At 53.6% G+C, this 16,925-nt stretch overlaps 6 protein-coding genes across 6 annotated transcripts; 2 read left to right on the plus strand and 4 right to left on the minus strand.

The window, feature by feature from the left end:
• Positions 1-401: 401 nt before the first annotated feature.
• On the minus strand, positions 402-3,119 carry MAM_05656 (ubiquitin ligase; the record flags this gene model as incomplete). Its single annotated transcript, XM_040824454.1, has 5 exons — positions 402-501; positions 574-2,635; positions 2,698-2,834; positions 2,911-3,044; positions 3,093-3,119. 5 exons carry the CDS (start codon positions 3,117-3,119, stop codon positions 402-404), a joined length of 2,460 nt encoding a protein of 819 aa, XP_040677433.1.
• Positions 3,120-5,661: 2,542 nt separating this feature from the next.
• Positions 5,662-6,458, minus strand: MAM_05657 (Nucleotide-binding, alpha-beta plait; the record flags this gene model as incomplete). Its single annotated transcript, XM_040824455.1, has 3 exons — positions 5,662-5,908; positions 5,984-6,240; positions 6,381-6,458. The coding sequence occupies 3 exons, from the start codon at positions 6,456-6,458 to the stop codon at positions 5,662-5,664; spliced, it is 582 nt and encodes a 193-aa protein (XP_040677434.1).
• An 874-nt stretch (positions 6,459-7,332) lies between these two features.
• On the plus strand, positions 7,333-8,025 carry MAM_05658 (hydrogen voltage-gated channel 1; the record flags this gene model as incomplete). Its single annotated transcript, XM_040824456.1, has 2 exons — positions 7,333-7,685; positions 7,752-8,025. 2 exons carry the CDS (start codon positions 7,333-7,335, stop codon positions 8,023-8,025), a joined length of 627 nt encoding a protein of 208 aa, XP_040677435.1.
• Positions 8,026-8,425: 400 nt separating this feature from the next.
• Positions 8,426-9,160, minus strand: MAM_05659 (uncharacterized protein; the record flags this gene model as incomplete). The annotated part of the gene is made up of 1 exon (XM_040824457.1): positions 8,426-9,160. The coding sequence occupies one exon, from the start codon at positions 9,158-9,160 to the stop codon at positions 8,426-8,428; it is 735 nt and encodes a 244-aa protein (XP_040677436.1).
• Positions 9,161-10,449: 1,289 nt separating this feature from the next.
• Positions 10,450-13,802, plus strand: MAM_05660 (chromatin remodelling complex ATPase chain ISW1; the record flags this gene model as incomplete). The annotated part of the gene is made up of 3 exons (XM_040824458.1): positions 10,450-10,488; positions 10,551-10,718; positions 10,791-13,802. The coding sequence occupies 3 exons, from the start codon at positions 10,450-10,452 to the stop codon at positions 13,800-13,802; spliced, it is 3,219 nt and encodes a 1,072-aa protein (XP_040677437.1).
• A 993-nt stretch (positions 13,803-14,795) lies between these two features.
• Positions 14,796-16,044, minus strand: MAM_05661 (eukaryotic translation initiation factor 3 subunit 2; the record flags this gene model as incomplete). Its single annotated transcript, XM_040824459.1, has 3 exons — positions 14,796-15,161; positions 15,242-15,839; positions 15,995-16,044. The coding sequence occupies 3 exons, from the start codon at positions 16,042-16,044 to the stop codon at positions 14,796-14,798; spliced, it is 1,014 nt and encodes a 337-aa protein (XP_040677438.1).
• Positions 16,045-16,925: the final 881 nt, after the last annotated feature.

Consider the following 16,925-nt stretch of genomic DNA (forward strand, 5'->3'; position numbering starts at 1 on the left):
GTTCCCGCTCTGCCTCCTGCGTGTTTCCATGACAATTGAACCCGCCAGCGCCGTCAACGACCCTTGTCGAAAAAAAGCCATTTTTTCTTTCAAACCAAAGACGACACAACATAACCAAAAGAGAGAGAGACAAGGCCAAAAAAAAAGGGAAAAGAAAAGAACAAGCAAATAGAAAAGAAAAGAGAGAATAAAAGAAGAAGTGTGAGAGACACACGGTATTCATCAGGGAACGAATGTACGAACAAAGACTGGCAAAATTATGTGCGAGATGGGGACGAGTGTGGATACAACAAAACATGAGTCCAGAGTGGCGTTCAATAGGGGGCTTAAAAAGACACAACGCAAAAACATCGCTGGTTGACATATCCCTGGTCATCTTAATGCATATTGGACTTCTCTCATTACTCTTGCCCGAATCCCATTGTCTCCTCAACGGCTATCGTCAGCTTGTTTTGCAACGTGTCCAGATTTTTGTAAGGCGGCAAGTCGATGCGGTTGAAGCTGGTGATATCTGGTCAGCAAAAAGAACAGCTTAAAAGAAAGAATAGATTGCACCAGCAGTTGATTACATACCAAGTGTGTGCCTTGGGAAGGTTGGTGAGCTCTCCCGTCTTCTCAATTGTGAATCGTCTCGGACCGTCACTTCCCTGAAGATCTTTGAAGCCGTTGACGGGAATTCGGGAAGTTCCGGTAGTGAACTGCAAAAGACGCGATTTTTGTTCCCCGTCCCATGATCTTACTACCTGCCAGAAATTCTGAATAACCTCGTCCGACTCGGTGTATCCTCTATAGTCTGTATGCTTCTTCCAGTCGTCCACGTCAATCTCAGCAATACCGCCAATGAGCAACTCGAGTTCACGCTCGTCAAACACATTAATGAGATCCTGAGGAATAAGTTCGTGGAACCCTTCCTTGAATGCCTGGAACTGCTCCGCAATGCGCTTCTCAATACGCCACTTTACCATGAGATCAACATACTCCTTCTTGTTTTCGTTGGTGACTTCAATGTTCCGGCCGTTGGGGATCAAGTCTTCTGTCGTCATGACACCGAATCGCTCGTCCTCGGTGGAGAAGGTCTGCTCCAGAATTCCGCCAGAGATGTCGTTATCCAGCATCCACTGCAGGGACCGGTGGAAGTCGGCATCGACGCCCTCCATGTCAGCAAGTGAAACAGCCTTGCCCAAGACCATCTTGTATAGGGCTCCGATGAAGAAAGCATCCAAAAATCGTCGATGGAAAATGGCCAACCCAACTACGCGTCCGATAAACTTGAAGTAGTTCAGGTGCTCTGGGTTGATGCCCGAGTGTGGGTTGATCTGCAGGGTGTAGTTATCGTGCGCAGAGTACTCGAAAAGGCAGTAGAACGGGTTGAACATCTCGTGAGACAGCAGGAAGAAGAACTCTCGGGACAGACCTCCGTAGTCCAAGCCGTCTTCACCGTCGAATTTGATCATCAGCCGCTTCTTCAAGTCAGTGGCGGACTGACGTGTAATCTCGGCGAAAGAATCCTCAAAAATATGCTCACGCCTGACTTTGATGTGGCATTGGCCGCTGAGGATTCGCATAGCAGGCTGAGATCGGAAGTAAATGAGCTTGCGTCTGAAGTCTCGCTTGTATTGAGGAACGTTCTGGTCCAAGGACGACGGCAGACGTGGATCGTCCCACGTGGTTGTCTTGGTATTGTGGTCGACAAAATACACCCGCGCAGTGTTGGTGAGCCGCATTTCCCAACCGCTGGGCAGGGGCCCGAGTTGCGAGACTGGTTGCTGTTGAATTTGGCCGTTGGTGTTGTTTTGGCCGCCATACATGCGAATATACTGTTGACGACGGGGATCGACCCAGGTAGTCGTTCTGGTATTGTGGTCAACAAAGTAGGGACGTCCCTCCGGTGTCCATCTTTGTTCCCAGCCCGGTGGAAGCTCTCCAGTGCCGGGACTCGTTGCACCGGTGTGCATCACCGTGGTGCTCGCGCCGGTTTGGGTAGGGCTGCCGGGACCAGTCGGACTGCCGCCGCCTCCTGACTGGGAACCACCCTGCTGCTGCGGCGGCTGCTGCTGCTGCTGCTGAGACAGAGGCGGTGAGTTAGTGCCTGTCCGGTCTTCGGGCAGCGTACGATTCTGGTGTCGCTGTCGCTCTACTGCTGTTGCGGCTTCTCGCTCTCGAGTCTCTGCGCCGCCATTGGCGGTAGGGCGATTCCAGTTGGTTGTGCGTGTGTTGTGGTCAACGTAGTATGTTCGCCCCAAATTATCTTCTCGTCTCTCCCAGCCGGCAGGAAGTCGGCCCTGGTTGTCCTCGAAGGGGCTCAATTGACTGGTCGGCCTTGAAGAGGAACCCGTGCCATTCAATCCCGGAGCAGGGGAAGAACTCGAGCTGAAAAGAGGCGAGTGATGAGGCAAGGTCAATTGAGGCGCAGGAGAAATGCCGTTCTGGTTGGACATGGACGAGCTTGGTCTACCATCGGGAGCGGAGAGGGCAGAAGAGCTTGATGTGCCAGGAACGGACAGGGCCGGCCGGCTGCTGGAGGCCTGACCCCCCCGTGCGGGCGTGCTGAGGTTACATGAAAGGTTGATGATTAACTTTCCGTGGACCACAAGGTTATCGGTCGACTTCTTGAGGTCTCTTGTAAGCATTTGGTCTAAAGCAAGGCGCCAGTTAGTAGCCGTGTCAGTGCTCCCCAGGATGATGCAGGGGCCGTACCGTCAGAGTCAGGGCCGAGGTCTGGCATGACATCTCCGACTCTAATATTGATGACACCAAGGAAACCTTGGTCCTTCTTCTTGAACTTCTTTTGATCAAAGACTTGTACCGCGAGGATGCTGCCTTCATTTGCTCGACTGCAATATCATGGTGAGATTCAGGATCGAAAAGTGACGCCTAGTGACAGCAGGCAGTGAGGGGATATATGCGTACAAGTCGAAGCTCTCGTTCCAATAGGGATTCAGCGTCCGTTTGCTGACGCCGGTGGTCTTTGTTTGTTCGCCGTTGATGGTGGCCACCGCGAATGGGTCGGGGAATCCTGTGACAGTCAGCAACGGTGTTTCGGGCTAGGCCGGCTAGAGCGTCAGGTCGAAAGGAACCCGCTGTGGACATACTGAAGACGTCTCGTTTATATAGACCATCTGCGGCAATGACTGTTCGCGGTCACGTCAGTAGCTGGGGTATGGCGGGAGTCCGACAGCGAGGGGGCCGAGGCAGACGAGGGGTCTTGACCACATACTGGTAACGCGAAGATTAGGCTTGCTAGACGGGGCTGTCAGTTTATTGTTTTGACGTCTTGACGTCTTGACGGATCCTTCTGCCGGCCGAGATGGAGAAGCCAACGAGGAAGAGAGGGAGGGGGGAAGCAGAGGAAAAGAAGTCGGGCGGCGTGTACTGACCTTGAAAGCCCCGACTCCGTGCGGGCACTCATTGTCGACGTCGATGCCTTGCAGGCGAGACAGGCGTAGGGATGAGTGTAGGAGCGCCGGTAATGAGGGACGAGCCGAAGCAATTGGTAGAAGACGTGGCAAAACGACGTCGCAGCCAGAGGGCGAAGAACGTGGTGCCCACAAAGGGGTGGTGAGGTGGTGGTTGCAAATGACGGCGTCGAAGGCGTGAGGCGAGTGGTGACGACTTTGCGGACGGCAAGCACCTATGGCACCTTTTAGCCGGAGAGGGTTGAGGCAGTGCAACGTCTGGTTGGCACTTGGGAGTCTCCGGTGGCCGTCCGGCCTCAAGCTCTCAAGCTGGAGTCGCCGTCTGGACGTTGCTTGGTAAGACGCCAGGGCTGGTCCAACGTCTCGTGCGTGGTTGAATGGTTGAATGCCTTGTGGGATTGTTTGGTGCAAATGGCCCCCCTCCAAACATCAATGGCCAGGCGCTTGACGGTCGTCTCATGCAGAGTCTCGGTGCGAGCAGAGGCCGGCGAGAGGAAGCGCCCGGCGCCCAGCGGCTGCCAGGCCATGCGCGGCACGTGACTGGGTCAACCATGGCGGGGCAAGGCTTGGCTAACTCTCCTCGAGTGCGCCTGCCAGGCTGCCACAATCACACTTGAAATTGGTTGCTTTAATTAATGTGAGAGAAAACCACCCCCTTGGACGATTCACTGGTTTTTCTAGGTATTGATGCACCTATTGATTTCGCATCACCCGGCCTGGCGGCAAAAATCCGCTTATCCTCGGCTCTACACAGTACCAAGACTGGCATCACTGGTACAGAGTTGGCCGCCAGCAACTCCGCATCTCCTGCAGCAACGCGATGCCCCCAGCCTTGTATCTACTGTCTACCGCCGACGACTTTCTTGCCCACGCAGTCATGAGGAGAGGGGAAACCGCCGTGCTCCGCAACCCAAGGCTTCATGCAAAGGGCCAGGCATCCATGGCATGTGTGCTCCGTACTTAGCAAGGGAGTGCACATCAATCGAATCAATCAACTAGCCAATGCATGAACCCTCTTGTTGACGCCTTATCCCTTGGTAAGACGGCGTCGCGACAACCACTGCTCAAGAGGCAGGATCAAAGGGGGAAAGAAGAAGGGAAAAAGAACAGAAGCGAACACCGTCTGCCATTCCACTGGCAGTCTGGCACAGCAACAACGATGACAACCCCCAAAACCAGCCGCAGCCCATGCGGTTCTTCCGAACTCGCCCCGGATGAATGCTAATAATTAGCATTGCATTTTGCCTGTATTGTGTTTTTTCGAGTAGTTAATAGTTATAGACGGGCTCTATACAAACATGTACCTGGGAATGTACCGAGGTAGGTAAGTAGACGTGCATGTGTGTGTGTGTGTGTGATTATTGCCCAGGCGCACTGCAGTCGTTTCACCCCCCAAAGAGAAACCCCCCCAGAAATACGGAGTACCGACAACTGCTAATTACACCTCCTTTGAAAACAAGGACACGTCGCCAGAGACAACCAGACCAGACATGCGCGCACTCGCGGGGCGCAACACCCAAATTTCCCAACTGGGAAGACGCGAGATGCTGCGACTCGTGGCTTCACAGCTCCTCCGACCTGCATCCCCACATCGGCGGCCCCCACAGCGGCAACGTCGTGACTCGTGAGACACTGCTGCTGTTCAAGGTTCTGCGTCTAGTGAGTGGGAGGTGTCTGGTATGGTCACTCGTGCGGGTGCGGCCTACATGCTACTGCCGGGTGAGTCGTCCCGTTGAGCGAAGACAACTCGTGGAAATGGTCCGAGTGGTAGTTATTTGGTGTCTGGGAGCTTGTCTGGTCGGCGCCGACAAGCCTCGCTCCCGAGGTTATCGAGCACAGATGAAGACACTCGACTGGGCTAACATGTGTGTTTCGTATTCAGCCAAATTGAGCAAATCATTCCGGATTAAAATCACCCTTTAAACTCCAAGTCGTTGCCTTGTCTGTTTCCCCCCTCCTTGCGGCGCTGTACTTTAACACGACGGGTTCCCCCCATTTCCTTGCGTGTTTGGATTATAGCTTTTCCTCTCTTTGTGTCGCTGCACTATCGTCAGTCCCTGGGTTGTATGCCCACCTAACGGACCACCACGTCCACCCATTCCCAATGTCCGTTTGTGACCGCGCCGAAAAATCCATTAAATTCCCAGTTCCTGCAAACGCTTCAATAACCCGGCGCTACAGATGATGGCATCCACGAACCGCCGTCGCTGGCATCCAGACCAGGGAAAGAGTCACTTCCCGGTCCCTAGTAAGGCGCGTGAGCTCCCCGGCCACGGCCCCTATAGCCGCCGCGGTAGCCTCCACGAGGGAACCCACCCCGACCGTGGAATCCTCGACCTCCACGGAAGCCGCCTCGTCCACGGCCTCGACTCATGCCGGGAACGTTGGTACGCTTGGGTGTAACCTTGATGTTGCGGCCCTTGAAGACGCTTTCGTTAAGGATGAGGGCCTGGGCGACCAGGCTGGGTTCTGTAAACTCAACATAGGCGTATCTGCATAGCCCGTCAATACATCAATCCACGACGTGTTTTATCTCGAGAGAATCCAATGTTACGGGGACAACGTACCCCTTTGGCTGGCCTGTAAACTTATCCAAGAGGATAGTCACGCGGTTGATCGATCCGCAGCTTTGGAAGTGAGCCTGAATATCCTCGGGAGAAGCAGAGTAGTCGACGTTTCCGACAAAGATGCTTCGCGCATCAACCGACTCCTTGTCATCCGCCAAATCGGCCGACTGCTGCTCCAAGGTGGCCTGCATCTCGCGCAGCTTCTTGGCTTCCTCCTCCATTTCGGCCACACGACGCTTCATGGCCGTGATTTCTTCCTAGCGCAGGGAGCATACCAGTCAGTTCATCTTGCTTTCTTTTTTTTTTCTTTTCAATTTTCTTTTTTTAAGCGTCAAAACAGATTCTCCTCGTTTTTCTTCCTGGGTCGCTGTTGATTTGCGCCATTCAAGACACCCACCTCTTCAGATGCCGCAATTTCCGTCTCCGGGTCGCGCTCAGCGGCAGGCTTATCCTCGTTGTGATTTGCGTTGGACATGGTTGATTTTCGTTGAGGGTTATGGCAAACTCGACAGACTTTTGAGCAGGTCCTACCTAGCACACGGAGGAGTCAGCGTCAACGATGCGCAAAGGACTCGGATGCTGTCAACAAGCAAGAGACAAGAGGGCACGAGCAAAAACAAGTTGCGCGGAATGGTACAATGCAGGTGACTGGTGGGGGGATGGCCTTGAGATCCTTCAAATACTTGGGACCACAACCACAAAACTCGAGACGGCTCGTGCTCTTGGTGTTCGCATGGCAACGTACCGAGAAGGCGAAATTTGCACTCGCCTCAGACTGAACGAGAAGTCGACTGCCGGGGGGCGCGGAGCTTTGGCGACAAGGACAAAGGAGGAAGAGGGGGATACGGGACGGGCGGCGGGTGCAACAAATGATAAATGAGGCTCGAGACACGATTTACCAATGAAACTTGTTGCAAGTCTTGTCTGACTGGCATTGGGAGCTTTTATTGTTAGACGCAGGGCCGCGGTAGCGCAACATTCAACGTGGGGAGCCGGAGTTTATCCACCGCCCGCGTTGTAGGCGGTACGTACTTACTCAGGTACCCGTGGCTGCAGGAGGGACGAACTTGGCTCAGCAACGTTCCTACTTCAGTAGTTAAGTTACCTACTTAGCTTAGTACTAACTAAATAGGCGCGCTAGGCCATTCAGCAGCTCACCCTCATGAAGCTAGAGGAAGCCGGCTTCGTTCCACCTTCCATTGACAACACAATCGCCTTGGTTCACAGGGCCTCTTGCACTTAATCCTACAGCGTACTTGAGTACTTACCTCTCACTCTTCACATAGCCTCATCAATGCCCTTCCAAGTTCTCTCTCAGCTCATGATATCGAAGCCTCATCTCCATCACCATGTCGGACGGCAACACGCACATTGACTGCTCTGCACCCCTCCTGCCTCCCGCCCATCATCGCCTCTCCCCGTCAGTCACTCGACGCGCCCTCCGTCATGTCCACCACCTCCGCCGCAAAGGCAGAGTCCTCCTCGCGTCGCGCAGCAAGCACTTTGTCGTCATGTTCATCGTCATGCTCGACGTCATGGCGCTGCTGGCCAACGTCTTCATCCAGCTAATCGCCTGTGAGATGCACCAAAGCGACGAAGAGTGGGTGGTGCGCATAAGGGAGGCCTTGGAGACGGCCGGTCTGGTCTCTAGTTGTCTGTTCATGGTCGAGTTGGCCGCTTGTTTGTTTTCATTTGGTCTAGAGTGCGTCCCAAGCCGCCCTCTTTCATCCGGTCGCATAGTCTGTCGCTGATAATGGCGTAATACTAGGTTTCTTACTTCGTGGTTCCATGTCTTTGACTCTGCCGTTATTGTGGTGAGCTTTGTTATTGATGTTGCTTCGCAGGGCCTTGCCGAGTCCATTGGTTCCCTTGTTGTTGTGCTGCGTCTGTGGAGATTGGCCAAGATATCCGAGGAAGTTGTCATGGGGGCCACGGAAAGAATGGAAATATTGGAACAGCAGATGGAGGAGTTGGAGCATGAGAATAGGGCCTTGAAGTTGCAGTTGGGCCTAGAGTCCCGCGAGCATTCCGGTCAAGAATAGCTAGCGAGAGTAACATTCAAGTAATGAGACCACGATTGATGAAGACATGCATTACAGTATGGATCGATCCCATCTTGCTGGGTGTTCATATGATTGTAGTAATTTTCTTCTTCTTCTTCTTTTCTTTTCTTTTTGTTTAAAAAACAAAAAAAGAAACACGTCCATCTATGCTGACTACCGTTCCGTACAATGGTTGGTTCAATGGAGACCATGGGATCCGGTGTATATGCAGTTGCCTCAACCATCCCGCCCCAAAAGACAAAACGCCGGCCGATGCTTTATGCTAGCTCCCATGTCCTCTATCGTCATATGTGCATGACACTATCCAGTGTAGTACTGAAATGTTGTGCCTCATCCCTCATCATCGTTGGTCCTGACATGGTCTTTGCTTACAAGGACATCAAGCATGCCGACTGCGCTTCCCCCCATTTCCGAGTGGATCCTTACCTCCTAGACAGCCTCCAAAAAAGTCGTCAAAATCCCATCGGCGCTTTGTTCCAGCTCCTTTGCCTAGATGGCCGGCTCCTCTCAGGCCTGATTTTGAGTTGTGTCCGCTCATTCTTGACTTGGAGCCTCGGGCAGGTGGATGTGATGACCCATCACGAGCTCGGGAATCCGAAAGGTCCAAGGTGGCAATGTTTGGATAAGGGTGCGAAGACTGAAAGGTAAAGTTGTCTTGTGATGGTACAACTATGGCCATAGGTTCTTCGGGAATCGGCTCCGGAATCGCAACAGTGTTAGGCGTGGGCGATTCTGTTCGTTTAGCAGCCGACGGTTGAGGTTCAGCGCTTGTTCTTGTTACTTCCGGCGACGAGGTTCTCTCGGCTCGTTCGGTTTCGTCCTCACTTTCGGTAGTGTGCGGCACTGACTCACGTCCATGGAGACGTTCCGTCGCCCATTTCCGTATCGACCACCCCTCTCCGTCTGTGAGGCCAATATTTTCCCTGTCTAGAAAGGCAAGGATGTCGTCAAGGCATTCCTGATAGCCCTCGGTCCTGGCTCTCGATTCTGCCAGAGCCGAAGTTTTATACAGCTTCGTTACGGAGAGTGCTGCTGCCTTGAAGACATCAAGCAGTGGTTCGGGAGTTTCGGTTTGCGAGGGGTGCTTGCCGCCAGGGGCTTTGTTGACGTCCATGGCTGTAGATAAGCAAGAAAGAAAGAAAGAAAGAGAGAAAGAAAGGAGAGGCGTGACGCCTTTATGTAATCCTGTGTTAACAAAGACTCCTGAGTCTGTCGGGGGTTTGTGGCTAGATGCCCATGGCTTCGTCAACTGTGTACCTTGGCAATTTTGTTCCGCACGGATGCGCTCGGTGTGTCGAAGCCTTCCGGCTGATTACAACCCCGCCGACGACTCAACAAAAGAATGCAACTGTTCCGGACAGGGCTCTGCCAGAGGATAGGTCTGCACCTGTCTGAGTTTCGTCCTGTTTTCGCCGTATTTCGCAGGTGTCTGGATCCAATGCTCTTCCTCCTTCGGTGTAGTGGCGAATCTCAGTCACGTCAGCAGATTATGCCCAACACCGATTGTAGTCATGGGGCTCGTAACGGGCATATGGGGCGGCCACTCGGAACTGCCCGCACGTGACTTTGCCATGTCAAAATGAGAACCCCCCATCTCCCCCAAATTCTCCCGATGGTGCGCAAATGTAAGAAATAAAATAGAGAAAAGATTTCAAAAATGAAACTGGGAATTCCCAAATATTATAATAAATTTGGAACGCCCCCACCTGGTTCAGATGCTTTTGTTGAGTTTGCTGGCCCAATAATGGGTTCTTACCGGCTTAATGCCACCTGGACGCTGACTGCAACTAAGTAGGCAAGGCTGTCACTAGCACTCTAGATTCGGTCGTCATGTACAGACAGCCCTTGACCGGCCTTATTTAGTTATACCTTGAGGTGAAGGATTGCAAAGCCACGCTCCATGAGATATTAGGCCACGCTTTGGCGCCGTCGCAAATCTTCGGGATACTTTTCGTGGGCAAAGTTCTTCCGATCCGAAATCAGTATGTGGGCTGTGGCATCCCCGCCGGCTTCAACGAGTCGACCATTCACATCTCACCCTTCGGCTGCTTGGAGGGTGGTGGATCTTTCTGCACGCGCTAGGCCCAGACTCGACCTGGCCTTGGCCTCGATGGGCACCTAGAGATTCTTCTCGCCGTCGACCTTCCGAAATACATCTTCTCTCAGCCTCTTCACCAATTTTATCGAGACACTTCCCACCGCGACGCTAGTCCCGTTGGCTTTCATTGCGTCCGTCTGCCGGCTGCTCATACATTTCTTGCCAGCTCAAGTCTCTGGACTTCCTCGGTGACGGTTGCTTCCAACGCGTCTCATTTACAACCGTCGCGTTGAGAGGTCTGAATATCTGTCGTCGTCGCCGCGGCGCCGCGATCACGAGCCAGCGGTGTGGACACCGACGCCGCAATGTCAGACGCGCCAGAATACCGTCGCGGAGAAGAAATGGTAGGCGCCGTTCCTGTGTGAATGTAATGAGCCCGACGACGGCTAACAAACGCAATGACTAGGAGGTTGACGAAACCCCAGACTACACAGATTCAGATACAAACCCCAATACAACGGCTAGTAGTGTCGTCGGAGAGCCTCTTACCGATGGGAGAAAGCGTCGATCAGAAGCAAACCAATTGCGAAGAAGCATCTTTGGCAGGAAGCACGACCGCCTGGGCGAATCCAAGGTATGCCACAATATCCTAGACTACGAATCCCCAGTCTATTGGCAATGAGCTTAAACTTACCACGTCATATAGGAAGATGATACGATTCGACGATTTCGATATCTTCTTGGTCTGACCGACCTCTTTCGTCACTTCATCGAGACGAATCCAGACCCCAAAATTCGAGACATCATGGCCGAGATCGACCGCCAAAATAACGAGGCAGCTCAGAGGAAGAAAGGCGCTGGCCGACAGGGAGGAGCCACTAGTGACCGCCGTCGACGGACCGAAGCCGAAGAAGATGCCGAACTGCTCAAGGATGAGAAGCATGGGGGTTCTGCCGAAACCGTGTTCCGTGACTCGCCGCACTTTATTCAAGGGCAGATGAGAGATTATCAGGTTGCAGGCCTGAACTGGCTGATATCTCTGCACGAGAACGGTATTTCCGGAATCCTTGCCGACGAAATGGGTCTCGGTAAGACTCTGCAAACAATCTCATTTTTAGGTTATCTTCGGCACATTGCGGGCATTACGGGACCACACTTGATTACGGTGCCAAAGTCGACACTCGATAACTGGAAACGAGAATTCGCCAGGTGGACCCCAGAGGTCAATGTCTTGGTTCTGCAAGGCGCCAAAGAAGAGCGTCACAACCTCATCAATGAGCGCCTGGTGGATGAGAAATTTGATGTCTGCATTACCAGCTACGAGATGATCCTGAGAGAAAAGGCGCACCTGAAGAAGTTTGCTTGGGAGTACATCATCATTGATGAGGCGCATCGTATCAAGAACGAGGAATCCTCCCTGTCTCAGATTATCCGACTGTTCCAGTCCCGGAACCGACTCCTCATTACTGGTACCCCTCTCCAAAATAACCTTCACGAGCTTTGGGCCTTGTTGAACTTCCTGCTGCCCGATGTTTTTGGCGATTCGGAAGCATTTGATCAGTGGTTCTCAGGCCAAGATCGCGATCAAGATACCGTCGTCCAGCAGCTGCACAAAGTATTGCGACCTTTCTTGCTCCGCAGAGTCAAGAGTGATGTCGAAAAGAGCTTGCTGCCAAAGAAGGAGGTGAACGTGTATTTGGGCATGTCGGACATGCAGGTGAAGTGGTATCAGAAGATCCTTGAGAAGGACATCGATGCCGTCAATGGCGCTGGGGGAAAGCGTGAGTCAAAGACGCGACTGCTCAACATTGTCATGCAGCTCCGAAAGTGCTGTAACCACCCATACCTCTTTGAAGGAGCCGAGCCTGGTCCACCTTATACGACAGATGAACACTTGGTATACAACGCCGGGAAGATGGCTGTTTTGGACAGGCTTCTTGTTCGACTCCAAAAACAGGGCAGTAGAGTATTGATTTTCTCTCAAATGAGCCGTCTGCTCGATATTCTTGAGGACTACTGTGTTTTTCGAGACTACAAGTACTGCCGCATCGATGGTGGAACCGCCCACGAGGACCGAATCGCTGCCATTGACGAGTACAATAAGCCCGATTCCGAGAAATTTGTCTTTCTGTTAACCACCAGAGCTGGCGGTCTAGGTATCAACCTGACAACTGCCGACATTGTTATTCTGTACGACAGCGACTGGAACCCGCAAGCCGATTTGCAGGCAATGGACCGTGCCCACCGTATTGGACAGACAAAACAGGTGGTTGTGTATCGGTTTGTGACCGACAACGCTATCGAGGAAAAGGTTCTGGAGCGCGCCGCCCAAAAGCTCCGTCTGGACCAGCTGGTTATTCAACAAGGCCGTGCACAAATCGCGGCCAAGGCTGCGGCGAACAAGGATGAACTGTTGTCCATGATTCAGCATGGCGCGGAGAAGGTGTTCCAGTCCAAAGGCGCTACAGGAGACCTGCAGGGTAAAAAGGAACTCAACGATGACGACATCGACGCCATCCTAAACCAGGGCGAAAATAGGACCAAAGAGCTCAACGCCAAGTACGAGAAACTGGGAATCGACGACCTCCAGAAGTTTACGTCGGAGTCTGCGTACCAATGGAATGGCGAAAACTTTGCCAACGTCAAAAAAGATGTGGGCATGAACTGGATCAACCCTGCGAAGCGTGAGCGCAAGGAACAATCGTACTCCATGGACAAGTACTTCCGGCAAGCCATGTACGGAGATCCCAAGGGTGACGGCAAACCCAAAGCTCCTCGCGCACCCAAGCAGGTTCCCGTCCAGGACTACCAATTTTATCCACCGCGTCTACGTGATCTTCAGGATAGGGAGACGGCCTACTATAGAAAGGAAATCGGGTATAAGATCCCCCTTCCGGACGGCGACGAAGAGACACTGTCTGACCGAGAAGCTGAGCGGGCTCTTGATCAGCAGGAAATCGACAATGCCACTCCATTGACCGAGGAGGAGAAGAAGGAAAAGGAGGAATTATCGACAAAGGGGTTTGGGAACTGGAGCCGAAGAGACTTTCAGCAGTTTGTGAATGGATCAGGCAAGTATGGACGTCACGACTACGAGGGCATCTCCAATGAGATTGATAGCAAGACGCCTGCTGAGATCAAGGCCTACGCCAAAGTCTTTTGGCAACGGTACACGGAAATTGCCGACTACACCAAATCTATCAAGGTCATCGAGGACGGAGAGGAACGCACGCGCAAGATTGAGAATCAACGTAAGCTACTGCGTAAGAAGATGTCTCGTTACAGAGTGCCCCTGCAGCAGCTCAAGATCAACTATTCGGTTTCCACGACCAACAAGAAGGTGTACACGGAGGAAGAGGACCGATTCCTGCTGGTCCTCCTCGATCGATACGGCATCGACTCCGAGGGCTTGTATGAGAAGATGCGCGACGACATTCGCGAGTCCCCGCTGTTCCGGTTCGACTGGTTCTTCCTCAGCAGAACCCCGACCGAGCTCTCCCGTCGCTGCACAACCCTCATCACTACGATTGTTAAGGAATTTGAAGAGGTGCCTGCACGAGGAGCCAACGGCGTCAACGGCAAAACCAAGCGCGAGCCGGATGACGACGTTGACGAGGACAGCGTCCTCGGTGCCCCTGCAAAGAAGAAGTCCAAGAACGGCGTCAAGGTTCGTCCAAACTTCGAAGCCGGCGGCCGGATCCCGGCCCATCTCCAGTAATACTAACAGTGCCCGGTCTAGAACAAAGCTCTGGACAATGTAAAATTAAGCAAGGCTTCCTCTAGAGCCCCCTCGCGCGCATCAAGCGTCGCCTCAACGGGCTCGACCACTACATCCAAGGGGAAAAAAGGCAAGAAGAGAAAGTGATGTACAGCCCCAGCAAAGCACGGGCGTGCATAGTCTGGTTAGAAAGTAGGACAGGCAGCCACGAACTGATGCAGACGTACGGCGTTTTCATGCGACAAGTTGGTCTGGGTGTTGGAAGCTTGTAAGGTTTGTTCGGAGTGGCCTGGCCTGGTCTAGTAGGTACGCTCTTGACGAGTATACGAAGGTTGGTTTGTCTGGCCCCGGTGTACGTATGGTATGACCACGGATGTAGCGTTCAATAGTAGTGCTCAAAATGTAAGTAAACCTGTCATTTCCCACACGTTCCACATGGCCAGACGCTCGATTTCTATCATTTCGTCTTTTCCACTCGCATCTCATCACGAAAGTGGAAACGGCATACATGGAACTAGTTAGATAGCACACAAAAGGGGCCCCCCTTGCCGTCCTGAAGCCCGCCAGACGCGTCTTTTCCTCGACTGTTGTGTGTCTTTTGTGTCTCTGTTTTCTTTTCTTTTCTTTTCTTCTCTTGCTCTGGTTTACCTTGACACCTCCCCGCCTCAAAAGACAGAAACAAAAAAAAGGGAAGGACAAGCAGGTGCCTCTCCGTGTATTCCGCCAACAACGCCAAACCATGCAAGCAGGCTAGGAAAAGACGCGCCCTTCTGACGACGACCAAGCGTGGTTTGGTGAACTTTTTTTTTCTGCTTTCCTGAGTCGCACCACGAGAGCTTGACGCCGTGCGGATTGATTGTTTTCGCCCCCTCCTTCTCGCCGTTGCGCAGCAAAGCATGCTGAGATGGCAGGGCGAGATGCGCCACCTTTGGTGGATTTTACGTCTCATCGTTGTGATGTTTGTATGTATGTATGTTTGTTCGTTTGTTTATTTTACTGCATTCGGTTGCTTCGCTCCCTCTCGACTTCGAACAGAAAGTCGTAGTAGCCCTTGTCAAAGTGGTGGATGCGGACGTAGCCGTCCTCTCCGCCGCTGGCGTAGCTCTTCCCCGTGGGGTCGACGGCGATGGTGTTGAGGGGCCCAAAGTGGCCTCGCACGCGGCCGACCTCCTCCTCGAAAATCTTGTGGTAGAAGCGTGCCTCGAACTTACCCTGGCGGGCGGAAGTGCGCGTGACGTCCATGGCGGCCTGACCGCCACCGAGGATGACAAAGTCCTTCTTGGGGGTGATGGCGGCGCTGTTGAGGGGCGTGTCGGCGACGTAGTTCTTGAGAACGGTGAGGTCGCGGGCGGCGATGAGCTGCGTTGGCCCTGTTAGTCTCTGTCGCTGCGGGAGCGCCCCCGACGTGGGCGCATCGAGTTCGCCCGGCTGCCACCTACCTTGGCGGTCTTGTCCTTGCAAGCGGTGATGAAGTAGGTGCGGTCGGGGGCCCACTGGAGGTCGACAATGGGCTGGTTGAGCTCGTGGATGGGGACGTTGTCCAAGAGGTCGCCCGTGTTGCCGTCGTACTGGCTGACGCTGCCGTCCTCGTGGCCGGCGATGATGTACTTGCTCATGTTGCTCCATCCCGCGACGGTGGCCTTGGATTCGTCACAGACAATGGTCAAGGCCTTCTCGTCGCTCTGCTCGGCCTCGACGTCGGGGTTGATGTCCATGACGACAATGTTGCTCAGGTAGCCCATGCGCTTTTCCGTGACACCAAGGAGCTTGGTGCCGTCCTCGTTGAACTCGACGCGCTTGACGGCTGTGGGGAACTCCCACACCTTGAGACACTTGCCGCTCTTGACGTCCCAGAGGCGGATGGTGTTGTCGGCGGAGCCAGAGGCGATCATGGTCGAGGTAGGGTCGACGTCGACGGTCCAGATGGCGCCGATGTGGCCTTGGTAAGTTCCGAGACGCTCGCCGTTGTGCGAAAACCAGGCGCAAATGTGCTGGTCTTTGGCGACGGAGAAGATGATGTCGCCGTCGAGGTTATAGCTGTCGGCGGAGAAACAAGGTCAGTTTGTGAATCGACGACGAAGCAGTTTTCCCCCCCAGCCCTTTATTGTTCAGCTCGGGAGGCGAGAACCCGATAGTCTGACGGCGGGCAGGGGCTATTTTTTGATGATGGAAGCACGGCAAGTAAGTCGTACCGAACCTGAGTGAGCGAACGCTCGTGCCCTGAGAGCAGAATAGGTCTCATGGTGGACAGCTGCTTGCAATATTTACTATCGACCTCGTTGCTGCGGGTGAGCCGGCGCTGGGCGAGAAAGAGTCGAGAGAAGGCGGAGGGTAGGCAATATGGGCGCAGCTGGGCAGGGCGTTGGGACGAGATCTGACGATGCGGAGTGGGCTTTGAAATTTTGGCGATTGTGCGTCTCGGTGGGGCGGGCAGCATCTGTGAAGAGGGTGGGCGGGTGGCGGGCAAATTAGCACGGGCGCCACACCTGGCCGAGGGACAAAATAACGTTACCTACACCGTGGGGCTTGAAATACTCTCACCCAAAGTGCAACTTCGGTGCCTCCGCCAAGCCTCACGTGTGATGTGTGACGAAGCACGACGAGACAGGACTTGGGACCATCCACGCAACCGAGTCCGCGCCAGCAGACTTGAAAAGCGCTCAGCAAATTGCAAGGACCAGCGAGGCAACGTAGACCGTCGCGTGGCCGCGAATCTGTCGCCTACATACTCCGTCATTGCCAGCCGCATCGGACACGAACCACCGCCGCAAGTCAGCCAGGCGTCATCGTCATTGTCATCGTCATCCGACACCGATGCTCGTGCTCAAATCGCTGCCCTTCATTGCCATCAACGGCTGTCAGAAAGCGCGTCCTGGTCAGCCGCAATCTGGAGACCTGGGTCGAGACTCCTGCACGCAGTCAATAGGCCACTTCAGCCTCACTCTTCAGACGGCCGTCATCAAACAACAACAGAAGCTGGGTGGAACAATGGAAAAAAAAAAGCCTTACGAGCTCAGGGATCGCCCCTGTAACGGTCAGACATGGCTGCGCAGCTTAATAATGGCTCAAATTGATGCTTGACCGGCGCTCGACTTATATTGTGGACGGCCACCACATCGACAC

Source organism: Metarhizium album (assembly GCF_000804445.1).
Source record: "Metarhizium album ARSEF 1941 chromosome Unknown scaffold_15, whole genome shotgun sequence".
Taxonomy (NCBI): Eukaryota; Fungi; Ascomycota; class Sordariomycetes; order Hypocreales; family Clavicipitaceae; genus Metarhizium; species Metarhizium album.